The sequence below is a fragment of the Scatophagus argus genome, chromosome 15, assembly GCF_020382885.2.
Source record: "Scatophagus argus isolate fScaArg1 chromosome 15, fScaArg1.pri, whole genome shotgun sequence".
Lineage (NCBI taxonomy): Eukaryota > Metazoa > Chordata > Actinopteri > Scatophagidae > Scatophagus > Scatophagus argus.
The window spans coordinates 19,487,407-19,507,302 of record NC_058507.1 but is presented as its reverse complement, the minus strand read 5'-3'; the positions used below and the strand labels follow the sequence as shown (position 1 = coordinate 19,507,302).

At 42.4% G+C, this 19,896-nt stretch overlaps 1 protein-coding gene across 5 annotated transcripts in view; it reads left to right on the top strand.

The window, feature by feature from the left end:
• The window catches only part of trappc12 (trafficking protein particle complex subunit 12), a 34,465-nt gene that overhangs the window by 5,996 nt on the left and 8,573 nt on the right, over positions 1–19,896 (top strand). For all 5 annotated transcript variants that reach the window (XM_046413963.1, XM_046413962.1, XM_046413966.1 and 2 more), the window contains 5 exons: positions 12,764–12,877; positions 14,734–14,872; positions 17,562–17,674; positions 17,943–18,015; positions 19,260–19,333. In XM_046413963.1, coding sequence (XP_046269919.1) covers positions 12,764–12,877; positions 14,734–14,872; positions 17,562–17,674; positions 17,943–18,015; positions 19,260–19,333 — 513 coding nt within the window. The remainder of the gene's footprint in view (positions 1–12,763; positions 12,878–14,733; positions 14,873–17,561; positions 17,675–17,942; positions 18,016–19,259; positions 19,334–19,896) is intronic.

The following is a 19,896-nucleotide window of genomic DNA, read 5'->3' as shown; positions in this document are numbered from 1 at the left end:
AAGTAAATTTGTGTGTGAGAGACATGGAGGCAGAAGAGGGCTTCACCTGGGCCTAAGCATGCACACACACACACACACACACGTTTTACTTCAGAATGTGGAGAGCCACTTTGTTTTGTTTCTAGCCCTTTGGAATCAATTTCTAGATTGTCATTTTGAATATTTGTAGTAAATGAAGTGTATGGCAGTGTCTTCTGCGTAGATATCGTATAAAGCAGCCTCTGGTTACAAATATAAAATGTATTTTAATAAGTTTTTTGTAAGTTGTTTTGTATATATGATTAGCGTTGGGTTCAGACCTTTAGTGAGGGATCACTTTAAAGGACACATAATACAAAACTAATGCCTAACCAAAGGCTCTGTGTTAGTGTACATTCGCAGCACTCCCATAAATTCATTCCAGACTGTGTTGAGTACAGATTTTTGACCATCAGATCTCCATTGAACTTGTGACGTGATTTGCTTTACTTTCTCATGCTGGGCCAAGTGTTTGATTTCATTGGCTGGCAACCACAACAGTGTGCTGTTTCTCCTCCAACTCAAGGTGAAAATTTGCAGTATGGTTTTGTTTCTGTGTGGATGTGATGGTGTTTGGCACAGCTTGCATTCCATGTAATGTTACCGTGTCTTGACTCTGACACCATCAGTCAGTATCGTTTCAACCTTTAGTTTTGTCTGTACCTGAGTCAGCAAAGTGCACTATTGTTCGTGATTCACCAATGCGCAAGACCTGTCCTGAGTCTGACCCCTGTAACTACAACACATTTGACATGTAGATTCTTAAACATCTATAAATTACATACGGCAATCTTCAAAAGAAGTTCTCAAAAAATATCCAAAAACATATTAGGCTGAATCAGGACTGTATAGTTCATATCATGGTCCACTGTACCATCTGCATGAATAGAAGGTCCTTATATTCCACATATTACATTCCATATATTTTTTTGCCTGTTAGCATCTTCTTGCAAACCCATGTTTTTTTTTTCCTTTCTGCCAGTTTTTAGCCATGCTTGTGGTTGATTCTAGGCTGTTTAATGTCAGCTGGTCTGTGCCTTTGGTTCAGACTGAAACATCTCAGAAACTGTTGCCATAGATTGCCGTTAAATTTTGGTGCAGATGTTAATGTTTCCTCGAGAACAAATCCTATGAATCCTAAAGACTTACAGGCTTTCATTTGTCCTCACTTCCTACCGGCAGGTCAGAATATCCTTTTATAATGTGAAATATCTTGAATTTTGAACAGAATTTTTTTACATAAATGGTCACCAGTTTCTATCGCAGTAACTCCTCAGAGATCACCATTTTACTCACCAAGATTATCTGCTGCAAAACTCCCAGTTTACTAGAGTGAATAGAAAAGACAGTATTGTTTCCTTAGAAACAACTCTTTGTACTGATCAAAGTAACTTAGTGTCTAACATCTAGACTCACGACACTATTCTAAAACATCTGCCACCTGGCCAGCTGATACTGCCATCAGCTGGCGATATTCCAGCTGAGATAAGCGAGTTTACACTGCTGTAACTTTTCTGTACGGAGGTCTAAAACCAGGTCTAAGACCAGGTCACTTCCTCTTGTTTTCCCTGTAGTATATCTCTTTGAGCAGGGATTCAGACAGTCCCTCCACATGGAGTCCAAGTATCACAGTCCCTTGGACGTGATGGCCCCAGGCATTCTACTGAAACTAACTTCTCTGCAACCCACAGTGAAGAAAATGACATACACTAATGTTCAAAGCAATTTAGCTTATTTCAGAATTCCAAAGTTAAGATAAATGGGCCTGTAATATAGGACTGCCTTCACATCTTGCTGCTTTTTTTCCTGTATCCTCTGAAATTTTCCTTGGTGGGTTGCTCTTCCATTAGAGCTGCTAATAAGAATGCGTCGTGTTTGGTATTTCTGATGTTTCTGGGTGCTGTTGGTAATCCGTAACGAGGTCTAATTATAGTTTGAAAGTCAAATTGCATTTGTTTAACCCCCGTAAATATAATTTGTACCCACATGGCTTTTTTTTTGTCTGAGAAACTGCTACTAATGATATGCCAACTGTCCCCCAGTTAAATCTGTTATTTGACATTCAATGGCATGATTCAACACAGAATAATAAACAATAAATATTCAGGGAACACAATAAGACTGCATTTTATTTAACAGTAAGGAACCTGGATAATGGACCACTGACCCAAAAAGGTTTTCCTGCTGATGAGCAAATGTTATGCTGGATTCGATTTGTACTTGTAAGTTGCAATTGCGAACTTGGAGTGACATCGCATTCGTTAAAAACAGAGTTGGATGCGTTCTATTTGCCATAACACGAGACAGCTCGTTCGAAACGTTATTCAACCATTGTTGTTATAGCAACAGCGACCGGTTACATACCTGCTAAAACATTTTGATGTTAGCATTGTGATTGGTACTGTTACAGTATTTGTGTATAATATTTAGCCACCATGATATATTCCTCTTTAAACTTATATTGCAAATCAGTACATGATGTCCTCAGGCCTTCACTGCAGAGCTATCACCAAAGACTTGTTTAAAACAAGGAAAACCTGTGAAATTTCACACTTGTGATCCTTGAAGGGAAATTCTCTCCTCTTCACTTGGACTATAAAGGTCAGAGTCGGCTACTGAGCAGCTCTCTTTCCGCTGCTTGAGATTCACCATCTTGTTCAGCAACACTTCAATAAGATTATGATTGCCAACACAGAGTCTTGAACCTAAGGCCTCCAGCTGAAGGACAGCATCTCTACTCCCTGCACTCTGCTTGTGAATCCAAGAAATCCTGTTCCCTAATAAGGAGCTCAGTTTGGTCTCGATCAGAGCAGCCCCTGTGTGACGGCTTTACTGACATAATAATCATTAACTGAGTCACTCCCACTGATGAATGGATCAGACGCCATCTGCCTTCTCCATCTACTAGCATCTACTCAAGCAGATGCAATGCTGATAAATTATGAAATTTCCAAACTCTTCAAAAAAAAAATCATAGATCAAAGCTGTTACAGCTTTATAAGCTGGGAGGTGCAGCTGAAGGCGAAAAAATAAGCATGTGCACAAGCACAACATACACACACAGGGCAGTGGAAATATCGGTAAGTGCGTGGGCATTAAAAGCGTAGTCTGTTGTGGCTTAATGTATGCCAAGACCAATGATCAATTGCATAGAATTTGTGACAGCTAATCTTCTACTTGACACATGTGAGCGGATGACTTGTCATCCTTCCTGTGTGTGACTACATTCACACGTTAGTGTAGAGTATCAGATACTGTCCATGTACGTGTTTACATGCCTTAAACACATTTTGTGCAGTTCTGTTTTTGTTGTCAGCAGTGATTATCCTTTGTGTATGACCTTTCACTTGGATGAAGCTAGTCGTCAGTTCATAGAGCTTATTCTGCTGTGTGGCATCAGTCTGTGTGTGTGTGTTGGTTTGTTATAGAGCTCTGCCGTGAGCTGGCAGAATGAGTCATGCTGCAGAGCCAGATTGTGACTGCACCCACTGCCACAACACACTCCCTCTGTTCTCTCTCACAAACACACACACACAAAAACACACAACACACAAGACTTTGGAAGACCCTCTCTTTCACTATGTTTCTTTGTATGTCTTCCATCATCTGGTCTTTGTGAACGTCACTCTAGTATTACTGCTATTGCACAGAGAAACACACTCAGTACTTCTTTGCGAAGAATGTTCATGTAGAATAAGAATTCAAATGTCAGTGCTGCAGTGTGCTGCTGAGAAGAATCTATAGAAATATTCTCATAACTTTTTTCCCCGCTTTCACATCATTTAAAGGAACTGTATGAGTCATTATTCATCGAACTCGGCTGAAGTTAGTTCTAAGTTTTTTTGTTTTGTTTTTTTCCCTGCATTTTTTTTTAATTAATTGTTTGGGCTATAAAATGTCAAAAGTAACTGTCAAACATTTTGTTTTTTTTCTGTCTGAGTCCAGTCCAGACTCAAATGTTACAGTGATACTGGCCTGCAGATCCTACATGATGCGCAGTCTGCTTCTTGGTAATTCGGGTGGTGTTCCCATGGTCAACTCGGTAAACAAAATTTGGTCGTATTTCACTGCTGGAACAGTTTACATGGACTGGGTGGACTGGTTCAAACCAATTCCAGGTTTTCAGCTGTTTGACTGTCTGAAATTAATGTATGTCATGACTGCTAATTCAGTCAGTCTTCCAAGATAGTTCAGGTGAGAGAGCTTAGAGCTTATTTTGTAGTTTTGACCATCATTCCATCACCATTGTAATTCATGTCTGATTGTTCGGGTTTCTTGGCCATTCAACTTGGTTGTAGCTTGTCACCTTGTCCTTGCTCTTCGGGGTATGATTTTACCACAAGCAACCAAAACTTGACCAAAACTAAAAAAATAAGTCCTAAACCAGAATTTAATATATTCATAAACCAGAAGTAACTGAACTGAACGTACTGAAATATTAGAAAACTATTAATTTTAGAAAATGTTGGTTAATTAGATTGGATGTCATGTGGACTGAGTTTGGTTGTCCTGGCTGCCACTGTACTTCTCTCTTTGTCTTCCCAGTGACCTCTGCAGTGTGGTCAGCAGTGGTCTAGTCTCTGGCTCAGCACCACCCTGGGCTGGCCTCATCTGTCTCTCTCATTAGCAATCATCCGCCCTTCCCTCCACATCTCCCCCTCTCTTCCTCCTTCTCCTTCATCTATGTCTTCTTCTACCCTCCCTCTGTACTATCCACCAGAGATTCTAACCTCTCTTTCCTCCCACAGTGTGATGCTGTCTGGGCCGGGGGCCAGCGTAACTGTGTGTGTGTGTGTGTGTGTGTGTGTGTGTGTGTGTGTGCGTGCAGAAGAGAGAGAGAAAGACCCACCTTGGCTGGGTCAGACAGATACACCCTCATAATCACTGCAACGACCCAGCTGCTGCATTGCACTTTGATATCATTGCTGTAACCTTTACTTGTCATTATCGTAACCTTTTTACATAGCTGTCATTTCCACCATCAGTTACACTTGCAAGCCACAGCCTGGGTAATGCACTGTCAGCTTTTATAGCGCTGAAGGGCATGTTTAAACCTTAGTGGTTGTTGCTTTCACCTTTCTCTGTTTATGTTGGCTACAGTCATATTCTAAGGCCTATTGTGGAAGCACAGATGCAGCCTGTAGCCTGTGGTTCACTCTGCATACAGGACCATTCCTGATATTATTGCAACTTGGGTCTTGTATTTATATTTTTTTAACAATATGCTTGCAAAGTTATTGCAGGGGTCTGAAGTGGCGCTGAAATCTAAAAGTGGCTGATTGTATGCCACTCTTGTTTTAGTGGTATGCTGCTGCAGTTCTACTGGCTGATCACAGTGAACACAGCATGCCACTGTCCAACAGGTGCCACTTTTCACCAGCAGGTACCATGTTAAAGTGGTAGGTGCTTTTTAGCCACACTGTTAGCCTGTCCACCACTTTGCCCAAACTGAAATGTTCCAGCATCAGCACAACAGGATGGATTGCCATGAAATTTTCTACAAATTCAGTTCATGCCACGGAGAGTATCAATCTCACTGACTTTTTCATCTTCTGAAACTTTCTCCAGAGCCACCGTGACATTTGAAATTTTTGTTTTTTCATGAAGCATTTTGAAAATCATTGGATTGCCATGTAATTTTGCACAAATATCTGTCCTGCCCAGAGGATGATTCCTAACAAATTCTCATTTTGTACTAGCATGTAAAACCGGTAACTGCCAAGTGAAATGTCTCAACATCTACCTGATGGCTTAGCAAAACCTGTCGTACAAACATTCATTGTTTCCAGGAGCTGACTCATAATGACTCCTTTGTCAAGAGGTTTACATTTGTGATTTGTGAAACAAAATTTGTTAATTAGAAATTTATGCGATGAGTTCTAATAACTTAGATGATCCTTTAACTTTTCATCTAGGGCCATTATCAGGCCAAAGCTGCTAACACAATATATATATATATGTCACCGATATTTTGTATTTAAAAAAGGACTAAATAACATATAATTAAGTAAGATTAAATAACATTGTTATCCCCAGACAGAAAACTATTTGGGTTGTCTATGCAGCCAATGACAAATGATTAAAGAGATGCAAGTTAACACAAAAGAGTAGGCATAGACCAGTTCATGTTTTTACAGGGTCAGTACCGTTTGTTAGTTATCAAGGTGACTAATAACCAATTTAGTACCAGTATTAGTGTCAGAATTTAGAATAAGAAGTGATCGAATGTAATAAAATACAGTTTATTCAAATACAATTTTTAGACACTTTACTTCACTAGACACTTCCTTTACTTGAGTAGTTTAACTTTCCGATACTTCATATTTTCACTCCATATATTGTAGTTTTTATTCTGTCTTATTTTATTATTTGATAACTTAAGATACTTGTTACTTTACATCTTATTCAGTATGAACGACATGAGAGCTCCCCAAAAGTAAAGCCAAAACATCTTGATAGAAATGGGGAGACTGCATCAAGCGTTTTTGTTGCCTTCCAAACCAACAGTCTGACAAGCACGCCTGCTTCACACAGTGAAAGATGTGCAAGGGTGGAAAGGTGAACATGATTTTAACTTCTCTTTCAAACAACACACTATTTTCCTTGTGTAGAAAAGACTTCAAGGAAAGACGATTCGAAAGTGTGCATCATTATCTCCATTTAGATGATTATCATCCCTTGCTTCTCTCTGCGTGCGGGTTTTAAGTACCGTGTTTGGTTGCAGATGTTCTGAACAAGTATAAACACTTTTGCTTTCAGATGTGTTCAATACATCTCATTGTCTGACATCTCGTGTTTCTTCCCCATCAGATTTTGTTATAGTAATGTCACTATGTTCCCAGAGCTCAACAATTACTTTTCAGTGTTTCAAAGCACAATATTATCAAAACTGATAGAAATGTTGGCCAGTCGGTTGTCTCACCAAATTGGGCTTGCAGTTATTTGGGAAAACTTACTGTGTGTGCTGTACTTTGGGAGTTGAAGTGAATCAGGCCTGAAACAGAACTTCTCTTGAATGCAGTCTTCAGCAGCACTCTCAGAGGAAAAGGGAAGTGGGACACGCTGTTATTGTTGACAACCAAACCATCAAAAGCTATCCAGTAGCCCACTAGTCAATCAGTGGTTGATATTACCCAGAGGACCATCACTTAGAACTCCGAAGCTGTGTTGAACCATCTTAGGGAGTGTTAAGTGGAGTTCTCTTATGAGCCGTGAGCTAGCACAGCATCTTCACATAATACGTTTTGCCAGTTTGTGTCTCGATGTCTCTCAGTGAAACTGTCTGAAGAGTCCAGCAATTGCCTGTGGGATATAAAATGGCTGCTGTGTGAAGTTCAGTTCAGTACAGTAACCAAGGAGGCCATTCTCCCTCTTGAAGGCAGTATTCTGTCCCCTGTTTCAAGTGTGTGTATGCCACAGAGGCGTCAAAGTAAAGTTAGTCACCATTGTAGCGACTAGCATGCACTTGTAGCATATTATATATTTTTTTCCCCACACACTCTGTGTAATTCGAAATGCAGAGGCTTAATTGAAATAGCACGGGACCTCCCTCTGTTAACCGAAGCTGGTGTGAGGAAGCCTTTTTAAGTCTGATTCGCCTGGAGGCTTCTGGTCTTGTGAGAGAACAAGTGGGCGTTCGTTTGTTCATCAAGCTTTGTTATGCAGGGTTTTTTTAAACTCACCAAAGGAAAGGCGCGCTGAACTTCCGATCTTCCACACATTTTAGAAGCCTCACCCCTTTTAAACCCGCGACGAGACTAATTATGTGTATGTGCTTGTGTGTGAGAAAGTGAGATACAGGATGTAATGTGTGCACATTTGCATTGCCATTTTGTCTGGTGGAGGTGGTGGTGTGTGAGAGAGAGAGAGGGGGGGAGGGGGGGTCAGCCTTGTGATTCCAACCAGGGAAGTTGCTGAACAGGTACTTAGGTGTGAGCATCTATGATGAGTGACACTTGTCATCCTCATCTCACTCATTTGTCAAAATGAAGGCCTGCTTCTGTCGCCAACACTTCTGAGCTGCCTCAGTGGATCATGGTTCCGGGCACCGCCTTTTTGAACTGTTTTCACCACCACACTGTCACTCTATGGGCCTATATCTGACTTCTTCCTTCATCCTCTCTTTCTTCTTTTGTGTGGTGTCTTTGTCTGTGAGGAACAAGGAGGTATGGTATAGCATTTGCATCATCCACCAACATTCAAAACAAGCGACGTTGAACAAAAGAAAACCACCCTTCCACACGATCATGCTAGAGACATGTCTGCACAGTCTCCAAGCCTCTGTGGTCAATTTCTCAGTTAAAATCACTGGTAATAAATCACCATGGTAATGCCTCCTTATTTGATCTAGGGGGAGTCTGATTATGCCTTATTGTGGAGTCATTTGAGCCGAGCTAAATTATTAATCACCATCAGCCTATTGTTTTTATTTATTTATTTTTTATGTCCACTGAACACCCTTTCTTTGATAATTGAAATCATTCAGACCTGGGAAGTGACAGTGTGGTTTGTGTGCACAGAAGCATTCATAGCAAGCTGTCATAAAGCACTCTGTATGTTCTAAAATGAGAAATAAGTTCACCTGAACCCCTGCCATTGAAAAGGCAACAAAAACAGCAGTCTCTCCTTAGTCCAGTTACAAATTGATGCCCTCTTACGTAGTGGTGCAAAATTGCAACCATTTGAGTTGTGCTGGCAGCCGTGAATGTTTTTGATGGGACAGTGTGGGCACCTATAAAGGTGCCGTTACCTTGATGTCTTTTTGGAAGTGCCATAGTTTACACAAACCACACTTCAAACCTTTATTGTCAGTATATTTTTCCATAAACCGAAATTCGTCTCTGCATTTAACCCATCACTGATTGGACACACATATGCAACATGCATTGAAACACACAGGAGCAGTGGGTTTCCATTTCAGGTGCCCGGGGAGCAAACTGGGGCATTGCCTTGCTCAGGGGCACATCAGCCAGCAAATGGCAGAGGGGAGAATTGATTAATCACTCCACCACACCCATTTTTTTTTCCTGCCGGGGGGGGGGGGATTGAACCTGCCCCTACATTGAATAGTGACACTGATAGCAAGGCAGTTCTAATCTCAGTGGGGAAAAACAGTTCATTTCCTGTAGCTGCTTCACAATGAGCCTTTTTGTTGCAGCCTCGGAGCTATGCTGATTGAAATCTGATCAGGTATCCTTATTGCTTGTCGTCCCCCTACGGCTCTCCTCATATTTCCTGTCTGTAGACCATGTACTATCAATTAATGCCAAACATTTCCCAAAATAATATTTAATGCTTCCCATCGGTTTGCTGATCTTTTTGTCGTTATTGGACAATTTGACAGTTCAAAGGCATACAGGAATTGTGGGTAGAGAAGAGGATTGGGTGTCCAGAAAGCTTTCAGTGTGAAGCAATAAGAAGTGTTTGGCTTGCATTAGCAGCAACTTAACGCAGATTTAATACAGCTGCAGTACAGCTGTAAGAAAACAACTAGTGAACAGTAAAGCTGATAGCATCTACACTTGGTGCATTTTCTCCCTCACCTCACCTCACCTCACCTCACCTCACCTCACCTCACCTCACCTCACCCCACCTCACATGTGTTGAATCGTGCAGTGCAAGACACAGCTTGGTTTGAGGAAGGAGATAGTCAACAACAAAAGCGTCGCTCAGTGGGCTTGTCCCCTGCTGTGGAAAGGCATGTCATTGCAGATTGGCACGGCACAGGGTGGCTAAAGCGGCTACACCAGGTCTGTGGAGAAGACGAAAGTTGACCCGCTCAAACTGAAAAGTTAGAATCTGTAATGCTGTACAACATTCTCTGTACATTCTAAATGTTAGATTAGCATGGTGAACACAGTCTAGTCTGTGATTGTTCTTATACGTTTTTCATCAGTGGGGTCAGAGCTCAGACGTAACCATTTGAGATGACAGTGGAGCCGAGATGTCATTATCTCGCTCAAGGGTGCTCATAATGGCATACTATCTTTAATGGAGTCTGACCCTGTGACCTCCTGGTCACAAAAGATCGCTTGTCAAAACACATAGCCTGTCTGCTGCCTGCTCAAACCACAGTTCCTGTGTTACTGTAAGCACGTAATGTTTGGTTTGGATCGGTATGGTTCAAGACCTAAAATTACAGGCTGACATGAGATAATATCATACCATATAGCTATGCGTAGCACCATTGCTGCATGGTTACATAAGGCCTGAGTTAAAGTTCACTTTTCCAGCTTTGTGGGTTTTTTCTTTTTTTCCACTTTGGCTCCTTGCAGTGCCTCTCTGCAGTTCCCTTGGCCTTCAGCTCTTTTCTCCTCATCTCCTGCTCTCCACTCTGCTACCCACTGCTCCTTATTTTCTTTTTCCAATTTTTTTGGCCCAGAGTTTCTGCTTTTTTTTCCCCTCACTACCATCCACAATGGCCAACTTTGACTTCTGCACTCTTTCACCACATGTGGTCCAGATTTTTTCCATCCATATCCTGCTTATCCTCTGTTGCAACTCCTTATCCCTCTGTGCCATGTCTCAACTGTGTGTGTGTGTGTGTTCGCGTACGCACATGTGTACGTGCACATCTACTGTACATTACTGCTGGCTGTTCTCATTTCCCCTCACGCCATATCCCAGTCTCACACAAACACCTACAAACACACTCTGGCACACCTGTCTTCTTATGCCCTGTGGCAGGGCAGCAGTGTACTGTAGCGTACTGTAGGATATGTGTGTGTTTGAGTGACTGCAGCTGCTTTTGGCCGTCCAGGCTGCCTCCTCGTTTTCAGCTTCATTTCCCCCCCTAATGAAGATTCAGAGGCAGCACAGCTACCGGCACAGGGCGGGAGAGGAGAGGAGAGGAGAGGAGGGAGCGATAGAAGAGGAAGAAATTACAGTGGGAAGAGAAGGGAGGCAGAAATGAGAGGCAGAGGGAGGGGAGAGAGGAAAGAAAAGAGGAAGCGTCAAGATGCAGAAGAAAAAGTAGGGGAGAATTCTGCAGAGGAGAGAGAGAGGCAATGAGATAGGCAAGAGAAGAAAGGAGGAGGAGAGGAAGAAGAAGGGGAGGATGGAAGATGAATGGGAAGAGGGGACAGCTACAACAGACAAAAGACAGGGAAAAGCGTGATGAGTTTTGTGATAAAGATGACTAGAAAGAAAGTAGGCCTCTCTCTTCCTCTCTCTCCTAATTAGCTCCCTGGCTGTGATGAATGGCGCAGCACTTAGGACCCAATCGGCAAGCCGACCTTGTCATGTGTCTTGATGGGGTGGGGTGACTCTACACCCCCACCCACCTCTGTCCCCTCTTACCTATTGTACCACCTCCTGTGGAAGCAGATGCTGCTAATGTCTGTGTGTGTGTGTGTGTATGTACACACTCGTTTGTCCAGTGTTTGTGTGAGTGGATGCTTTGTCCTCCAGCCTCACTGGCTGCCAGTTGTGCACTTCCACACACACATGCCTCATTGGGACTTTTGTTTTTGTAGCACGAGACGTCACATTATCAGTTTGGAGTTGTCATATTAGTGAGATGATAACAAGTGCCTTTATTTTGCATCTAAGTTGTCATCTCCTGTAAATTCAAGGTCAAAGGTCTTTGATTTTTCTTATTGTGCTACCTTTTCGCTGAGAATTCTCTCTGATCAAATACATTCTGTGATGTTGTTTTCCCCACCAGCTTTGTGGTTTGAAATTTGATTTAATTTGACATTACAAAGCTCTTAAAAGTTATTTCACTAAAATATATTTCAGCTGAGGTTTATGATAATTGAGATTTCATAGAGCTGAAACACTTAATTGATTAATTGATTTAATTGTTCAAGACATTTGTCCAGTAAAAACAACAAACATTCTTTGGTTCTGCCTTCCCAGTTGTGAGGATTTGTCTGCTGTTCTCTGTTTCATGTCATTGTAAAGTAAAGCCATTTCTGTTTAGACTGGTAGTCGGACAAAAAAGGCGACATGAAGACAATATGGGCTCTGGACAAGACCTTTTTTTTCCTACCATTTTCAGACATTTTACAGACTAAACGTTTAATCACTTGTAAACAATAGGTGAGCTATAATTGAAATTCATGTCAGTTGCAGCTCTACATGATAACGTTGGCACAAATTCCATCCATCTATTTTCTATACCGCTAACCTGTTAGGGTCGCGGGGGAGCTGGAGCCTGTCCCAGCTGACTACGGGCGAGAGGCGGGGTTCACCCTGGACTGGTCGCCAGTCAATCGCAGGGCCAACACACAAAGACAGACAACCACACACTCTCACTCTCACACCTAGGGGCAATTTAGAGTAGCCAATTAACCTAATGTGCATGTTTTTGGGATTGTGAGAGGAAGCCGGAGAACCCGGAGAAAACCCACGCAGGCACAGGGAGAACATGCAAACTCCACATAGAAGGGCCCAGACCGGGATTCGAACCTGGAACCCTCTTGCTGTGAGGTGGCATGATGGTACAGTGGTTAGCACTGCCGACTTTTGCACAACGTTGTTCCAGAGCTTCTTACGTCTTATTATTCTCCATCAGCAGGTGTTGTCCTTAGCACATTGACGGTTCCTCATTGACGGTGCCTCAGAAGTTGAGCTGGCACCTCAGTGACAGCAGTTAATGATGAATCCACTCAGTCGTGTGCTCTATAGTGAGCAGTAAATTGAGATTTCAGACACTTATCAATGTGGCGTCAATGATGTGTCTGCTGTCTCCATCAGTCAGTCATGGTGTGTATTTCAGTGTGTTTTCTTTTGTCCCCTGCAGAGCAGTAAGAACTGGCGGGCCGCGGTGGATCTGACAGGCCGGCTGCTGACAGCTCATGGTCAGGGATATGGAAAGGCCGGCCAGCCAAGCTCACACACCACCGAATCTCTGCAGGTGAGACGCCAGTGGCTTTGTCTTCATCCGTCCCTTTGTCAGTCTCTCTCTCTCTCTCTCTCTCTCTCTCTCTCTCTCTCTCTCTCTCCTTCTCCCGCTCACTCTCTCTCTCTCCCTCTCCCTCTCTCTCTCCGCATGTTTGTGGCTGTTGAAGAAGCCAAATTAATGTAATGATAGCACTAACAAATAGTTCTTGAAAGGTCATCACACTCTTTGTTCATTTTTTTTGGTTTCCAAACCAATGATATAATTATTTTTAAGTGATACTCTGTTGATTTTCAATTTCTTTTTTTTTCAATCACATCAGCACAGGACCACTAAGACAGATATTTTTTTGTTGTTTGTTTTGTAATGCTTCCCTTTTTGTATGTTTTGTCAGTGTTGCTAGTTGCACATTCTTATGCCTCTCTTTATGGGACTCTATCCAAGATGGATGGCTGCATAAACTCATTAAGCAGGCCACCCCTGTGGTAGACTCTGTGCATGAGACTTCAAATTAATAGACCATGTTGTTGCCTAGTGCTAGATATTACTGTTTTCTTTATTTTCCTTAATATCCTGGAACAATTTTGAAGTCTAGGTAAACTGAATGCGCAGTCATTTTAAAGATGTTTATAGTTTTTGGGGTTTTTTTTTGTTTCCATTTTTACTTGACTGGTTAGCCCCAACCGTTTCAAGATCAACAACAGTATCAGATCATTTAAAAACAATATGCATCTTATCAAGATGAGGACTGTTGAGCAGTCCTGACCACAGGACTTTAGCGTTGCACTGAACGTTCACACACATGTATGTATAGATGGATTAGGCTGTCATACTTTTTAGTCATTGTGGCTTGTCTGCAAAAGAACACACAAACACAAGTGTAGGTGTAAAATTTCTGTAAGAGGATGATGTTAAGGGTTAAAATGTCCTCCTTCCAAACACAACTCATTTTGCTCATTTGAGACACTCAAGTGCAGGATATTTGCTTTATAGTATATCATCAGTCAACATTTTCTTGAGGCTCTTTGTTGTCATCACCTCAGTAAGGAAGCAGGTTGTGGTGTTTCAAAATAAAAACAGAGGTCCAGAGAAGAGTTTCTTTGGGTGCTTCCATGCTGGTCGGGAACTTCTCGATACTTCTGTGTTGTTGTCTCGCATCAGGATACAGCTGCATATGATTGGGCAGCTATCCAAGTGCATATGGGCTGTGTGCTCTCAACACCTCATGAAAATGAACACAAACTGGTCCTGGAACAGCCTGAGACCTCCAGATGTGATGAAGCTCTACACAGCATATACATAGTGATGTATACTGTTAACATGGTTTTTTTTTTCCATTTGACAGTTAATTTTATTCAGCTATGCAGTATACAATAGTACGGTGGTTGCAGTTTAGCAGTTTAGAGTGGTCACAGGGTTAGCAGGTCGATCTCCAGCTCCTCCTCTCCAGATGCACTGAAGCCCAAATTAATCCCAATGGTCAGGTCAGCACCTTGCATGGTAGCTCTCAGTTGGTGTGTGTATGTGTGTGTGTGTGTGTGTGTGTGTGTATGCGCACGGATGAATGGGTGAATGAGAGACGGACTGTAAATTACTTTGGAACACAGAACCAAATAAATGCAGCAATTTATCAGCAAATTATATAATGTTACACTCAGTTTTTGGTCAGAATTCTTAACTAATGAAATTTAACTCATCCTCATCAAAACTGTATGTATTATATTATGTGTTTATATGAGAAAATTAATGCCAATTATTATAGACATTTTATTGCATTATTGAGTATTATATCATTGGTTTTGAGTAATGTTTTATACATTTAACAAACAGCAGGAGGTCTGTATGCATGTGTGTATGTGTGTGTGTTCCAGCTCTGGTTTGTGCGGCTGGCCCTCCTGACCAAACTGAACCTCTTCCAAAATGCTGAGCTGGAGTTTGAGCCCTTTGTCAACCTGGATCAACCAGACCTCTACTATGAGTACTACCCCACTGTTTACCCTGGAAGAAGAGGTATAGATACACACACACTCAGCCTGCATTCAAATATACCATCCTCTGTCTCTTGGGGTCATTTTTATTGACGTCTTGAGGCATTGGTTACAGAGAGGTTCATGTAGAAACTCTTGCATCGTAAAAATCATGCATCATTTCATATCTCTTTTCATATTTCAAATGTCCAAAGGCTGCACTATGAAGTCTCTCTGAAGCTTGAATAGTAGTATTTATGATAGTGTTGAAAAGCTGCTCTGAAACTCTTATCTGACTTTTGAATGCATTATTTGCCTGCTCTCCAAAAGGATTTTGCATTTTACCCACATTTTTTAGGATACATAAGCATACCACCACTGTCCTATTAAATATTCAAAGGAAAGTTTCTGCCAGGAGCTTGATATTAGACTGTATCGTCGAGGAGCTCCAACAACTCTACTTGTTTCCAGCAGTTCTTTGGTTTTGTTTTTCCTCTTTTTACACTGCATGAATTGCTCTCTAATGTATTCCCATTACTTTGGATCTGCTTCGCCCCTCGGGCTACCACAGTGAAGGCAGTAGCAGAGACACAGCTGCACGCACACATGCACACACACACACACACACACACACACATACATATATATTTATATATATATATATATATATATATATATACACACACACACACACCAACTCCGGCAAAAAGCAAATAGGCACATTTGAAACTACACCGCACAGCCTTCAAAAAAGAACACCGATTGACTTACCATTGTTCAATTGAATCATTCGGTGCCCTGCTAGGTGCTCGCAGACAAACTGGCATGAGTTGTGTAGCTTGGCATCACGAGTCGAATACTTCCTGCTGCTCAACGCTCGCATCGACTGTCTATTACCCATGATCACACTCTTTGCACTCCTTAAGAGACGGCTGTATCACTCTCAGACGATTTAGGATTGACTGAGCACTAGAGAAGGAATCGGTTTTTGCTAGTTATTACTTTGTTTGCCAAATGAAAAGTTGAGTCCAATTTGGATTCAGAAATTTTAAGAACTGAATGCCACGTGTCTGACCAGTAGCATACATTCATGTCCATTTTTAAGCTTTATACTTTACTTACTTTCAGAGGGAGATGCAGCACTCTTTTCACATGTTGAATGAAGTGAAATCGTCATTAAATGCTTGCTGTCCCAGCTTCCCAACCCAAAGGTGGACTAGCAGACTAGACTAGGAAATAGGAATGTCTGTATTAATGCTGAAGCAGGCAGGTAGTGCAAGTCCAAGTCCTGAGTGTGTATAGCATTGCACAAAGCCTTTAAATGTGCTGTGTGTGCTGTATTATAAGATGAGACAGATCTGTTTAAATTCAGTGTTTGTCACCGGAATGATAAAATCATTCGCATTTTATTCATCAGTTACATTTTCTGTAAATTGTATTTACCAGCTAAATTTGGTCTCAGTACCTTCACTACACTCTCAGATATGATAATTTTGTTGGAAAATCCCTTTTATTTGACTTTGTTTTTTCTTACTTTAACATTGCAGCTGGTAAATATGGAGTTATTTTATTTTCTTAGTTGGGGCTAATTTTAATTTATTTTTCTGTAAAACAGTGATGTCCTAAATGCTGGTCTAATGGGACCCTGAAACTGTTTGAAGGAACATGTGAACATGCGGACACCCGTGTGCTCTTTTGCACACATGTGCGTCCTTTTTCATTTACTACCACTAGAGATGTGCAGTCGAGAAAGCAACAACAATAGCCCTCCACTCTTCAAAACATCACTGTGCAACTCCATTTCCTGTCAAAAACTCCATAGGGTACCTTTAAAATTTTGTTTTTTGAAGTTTATACAGTGTTGTCTTCTCTATGTCTTAACACCCAAGAGGGACAGAATAAAAAATCAAGCCAAGAGGGAGTGCTGTCCGGTCAGCATGAAGAAAACAATGTAACAAGGCAGTGATAGAAACACTGGGGTAAAGAGGAAAGCGAGTGTTTATTCTGTACTGTAGATGGGTTAGATAGGAAGTACAAGCAGATAGACGAGAGAGATTGAAATAGAGATACATAGACTGGCAGAAGCAACAGTCAAAGATGGACCAGCTAGCTGAGCTTCAGATATGATGACAATATCAAAGAGACTCTGATCAAAGCCTGGGGACTCACCTGAATATAGGCTCTTCCTCAGGGATGTGCTTGCCACTGTGTGTGTGTGTGTGTGTGTGTGTGTGTGTGTGTGTGTGTGTGAGAGAGAGAGAGAGAGAGAGAGACGGTTTGAATGATGCAGAGGCAAAGAGAGACAGAGGGATGAGGCAGAAAGGTGTTGGTGTGTGTGTGTGTGTGAGAGAGAGAGAGATGGTTTGAATGATGCAGAGGCAGAGAGAGACAGAGGGATGAGGCAGAGAGATGAGTGATGGAGCTGTGCGGCACACAGAGAGAGAGAGATGAGAGGGTTTAATAAGCAGCCATACGTAGCTCAGTGCCATCTGTAGGTTCCTGCCTTCAGGGCTGTGTGCAGTCTGTGTGTGGGTGGATGGGTTTATATTCTCATCTCGCACTCTGTGTCTTTCCGTCTCTCTCCGCCTTCCCTCTCTTTTTTCTCTCTCTCCTGGTATGTCCTCATCCCACCCTGTTTCTTATTTTCCCCTTCCCTTTATTTCCCCTTTCTCCCTCTGTCTCCTGTTTTCTGTTTGTCCTCCCTCCCCTCCCCGCCTCTCCCTCCTGTCCAGGCTCCATGGTGCCATTCTCCATGCGGCTGCTGCATGCTGAGCTTCCCCAGTACCTGACCAAGCCCCAGGAGGCTCTGGACCGCCTGCACAATCTCAAAACTGTCTGCCTCGCTGTTAGTACTCACACACACACACACACACACGATCACAGCCTCTGGATGCACATAAAGATATGCATACTCTGTAGTATTTTCACAATAAATCTACACACCCACAGAAAAGCACATTAGCCAGACAAATCCTAAAGCCCACCTGTGTAAACAGCCAAGTTTGGATGGATTTTAGAGTGAATATTCAGAATCTAATACACACACATAAAAAGCCTTCAGCACTAGCTGTGAAGCATCCCCCCCTCTGAAGTTTGAAAGCCTCCCCCAACAGATTCTGGAGAACTTGGAGAAAGGCATGGCTGAGGATGGCAGCATGATCACCCTAACACAGGAGAACAGGCAAGGTAAGCACGCACTCAAACACACATGCTCATGCACACAGACATTTGGCTACAGAGCTGGCCCCATTCCCAGACTGCATCACACTGTGGGAGGAGAGTGAGGTCATGGGCCCCGGTGGGTAATACACACACACACACACACAGCCACTGAGGCAGAGGCACACCTGGTGCAGGACTGCAGCATACCTCAGCCACACATACACATACACACACACACATACACATACACATACACACCAATGCGGCGCTCTAAAAGTATTTAGCACCTCACTGCTTCGGTACTCGCATGGAATATCAAATGGTCTCTCTAGCCCTTCTCGCCAAGCAGATCAATACAGATCAATCCTATCCAATCCACTCACATCTGCACAAGTGTGCTGGGGAAATGGGCAGGCACTGTCATCTGAAATTCACCACTTTTAGGTGGCCACACCTCCACACAACCTGATGTTAATTTTTGATCTTCTCCCAGACTTTTTCAACCCAGCAATACATCATTTTCTGAGTTCTGCGTTTGCAAGCACTGCAACCACTGGTATAGCAACCTTTCCAAAGCATGCGTGTCAGGTTCTTTTGTTGTTTTTTTTTATTTTTTATTTTCATTTTTTTAAGTGACCAGAAGCCATTTAATCAGCTAATTCAGGGTGAATAATAATAAGCCACTTGGTGAAGTTGACTTAAAAATACCAAGACACTTGCTTGTAATTGGGAAATTTGTCAGAGTGACGCATGTACGAATGTATGTGAGAGTGTGTGTCAGCTCTGCTAGTTTCTCCTCTTTTTTAAAAGCAGTGTAATAGCTGTGCCCTCTGCCTCTCCTCTCTCTGCCCACGCAGACAGTCGACAGTCAAGTCAATAACGCAGGGCCTTGCCTTCACACATCAGACCCCTACTGAGTGATTAGCTCTTCTCCCCAACACACACACACGCACACACATACATAGACACACATGTGCAGCGTTGAATACTAATAGGCCTGCACACAAGCTCTTCCACAGGGCGCACTGTCTGAGGGAAAAGAGGAAAGCGGAGTGTGCCGCAGTGTCTTTCCCACCATGTTATCGCCTTAAAATAAAACCTGGTGCGTGTGTGTGTGTGTGTGTGTGTGTGTGTGTGTGTGTGTTGGGGGGGTGAAGAAGGGTGATGTTGCAGGGACATGCAAAAAAAAAAGCAGGTGGAATGATAATAGGAACTAACCCTTTAAGAAATAAACCTTCTGTCTTGTCTTCTTCTCTCCCTGTTTTTAGCTTCTCTTAAGCTTTGGAGGTCTCGCCTCAGCCGGGTCATGTACTCCATGGCCAACTGTCTGCTGCTGATGAAGGTATGTCAGCTGAAGTTTGAGTGAATATGTCCCTGTATGCGTGTCTGAGTCTGCCTGGATGTGTTTCTTCACGTGTGTGTGTGTGTGTGTGTGTGCGTGTGCATGTGTGACTCAGAGATCTGATGCCAGGCTGGTGGAGGATTCACAGTGAAATCCCCCCAGACTGACCACTAATTGGATTCTTGGTCAGTGAGAGAGAGAACGATAGAGAGCGAGCGAATGAGAGAAGGCGGGTGGGGGTTGAGGGTTGGAACGGCAGTGGATGTGTAGGTTTGGATCAGACTCTATAGAGAGCCACAGTGCCATCTACTGCTGTGAATTCAGTATTTCACAATTTCTTTGGCTTCATTTCAGTTTAAATACACCAAACTTCCACCTTTTAAGTAACTAACTAAATTTGCTTTAGTTGTTGCAGTCTATGTGAGGCACTGCTGTGCACACATTTCATATTGCAATCTATTAAACAGTGTTAACGTGGTACTATTAAAATAACAAGAAGGTGCACATGTTCATTGTGATGGAACACAAGTCACGCAAGTTTTTTGTGCTTACGCTGTGTTTTA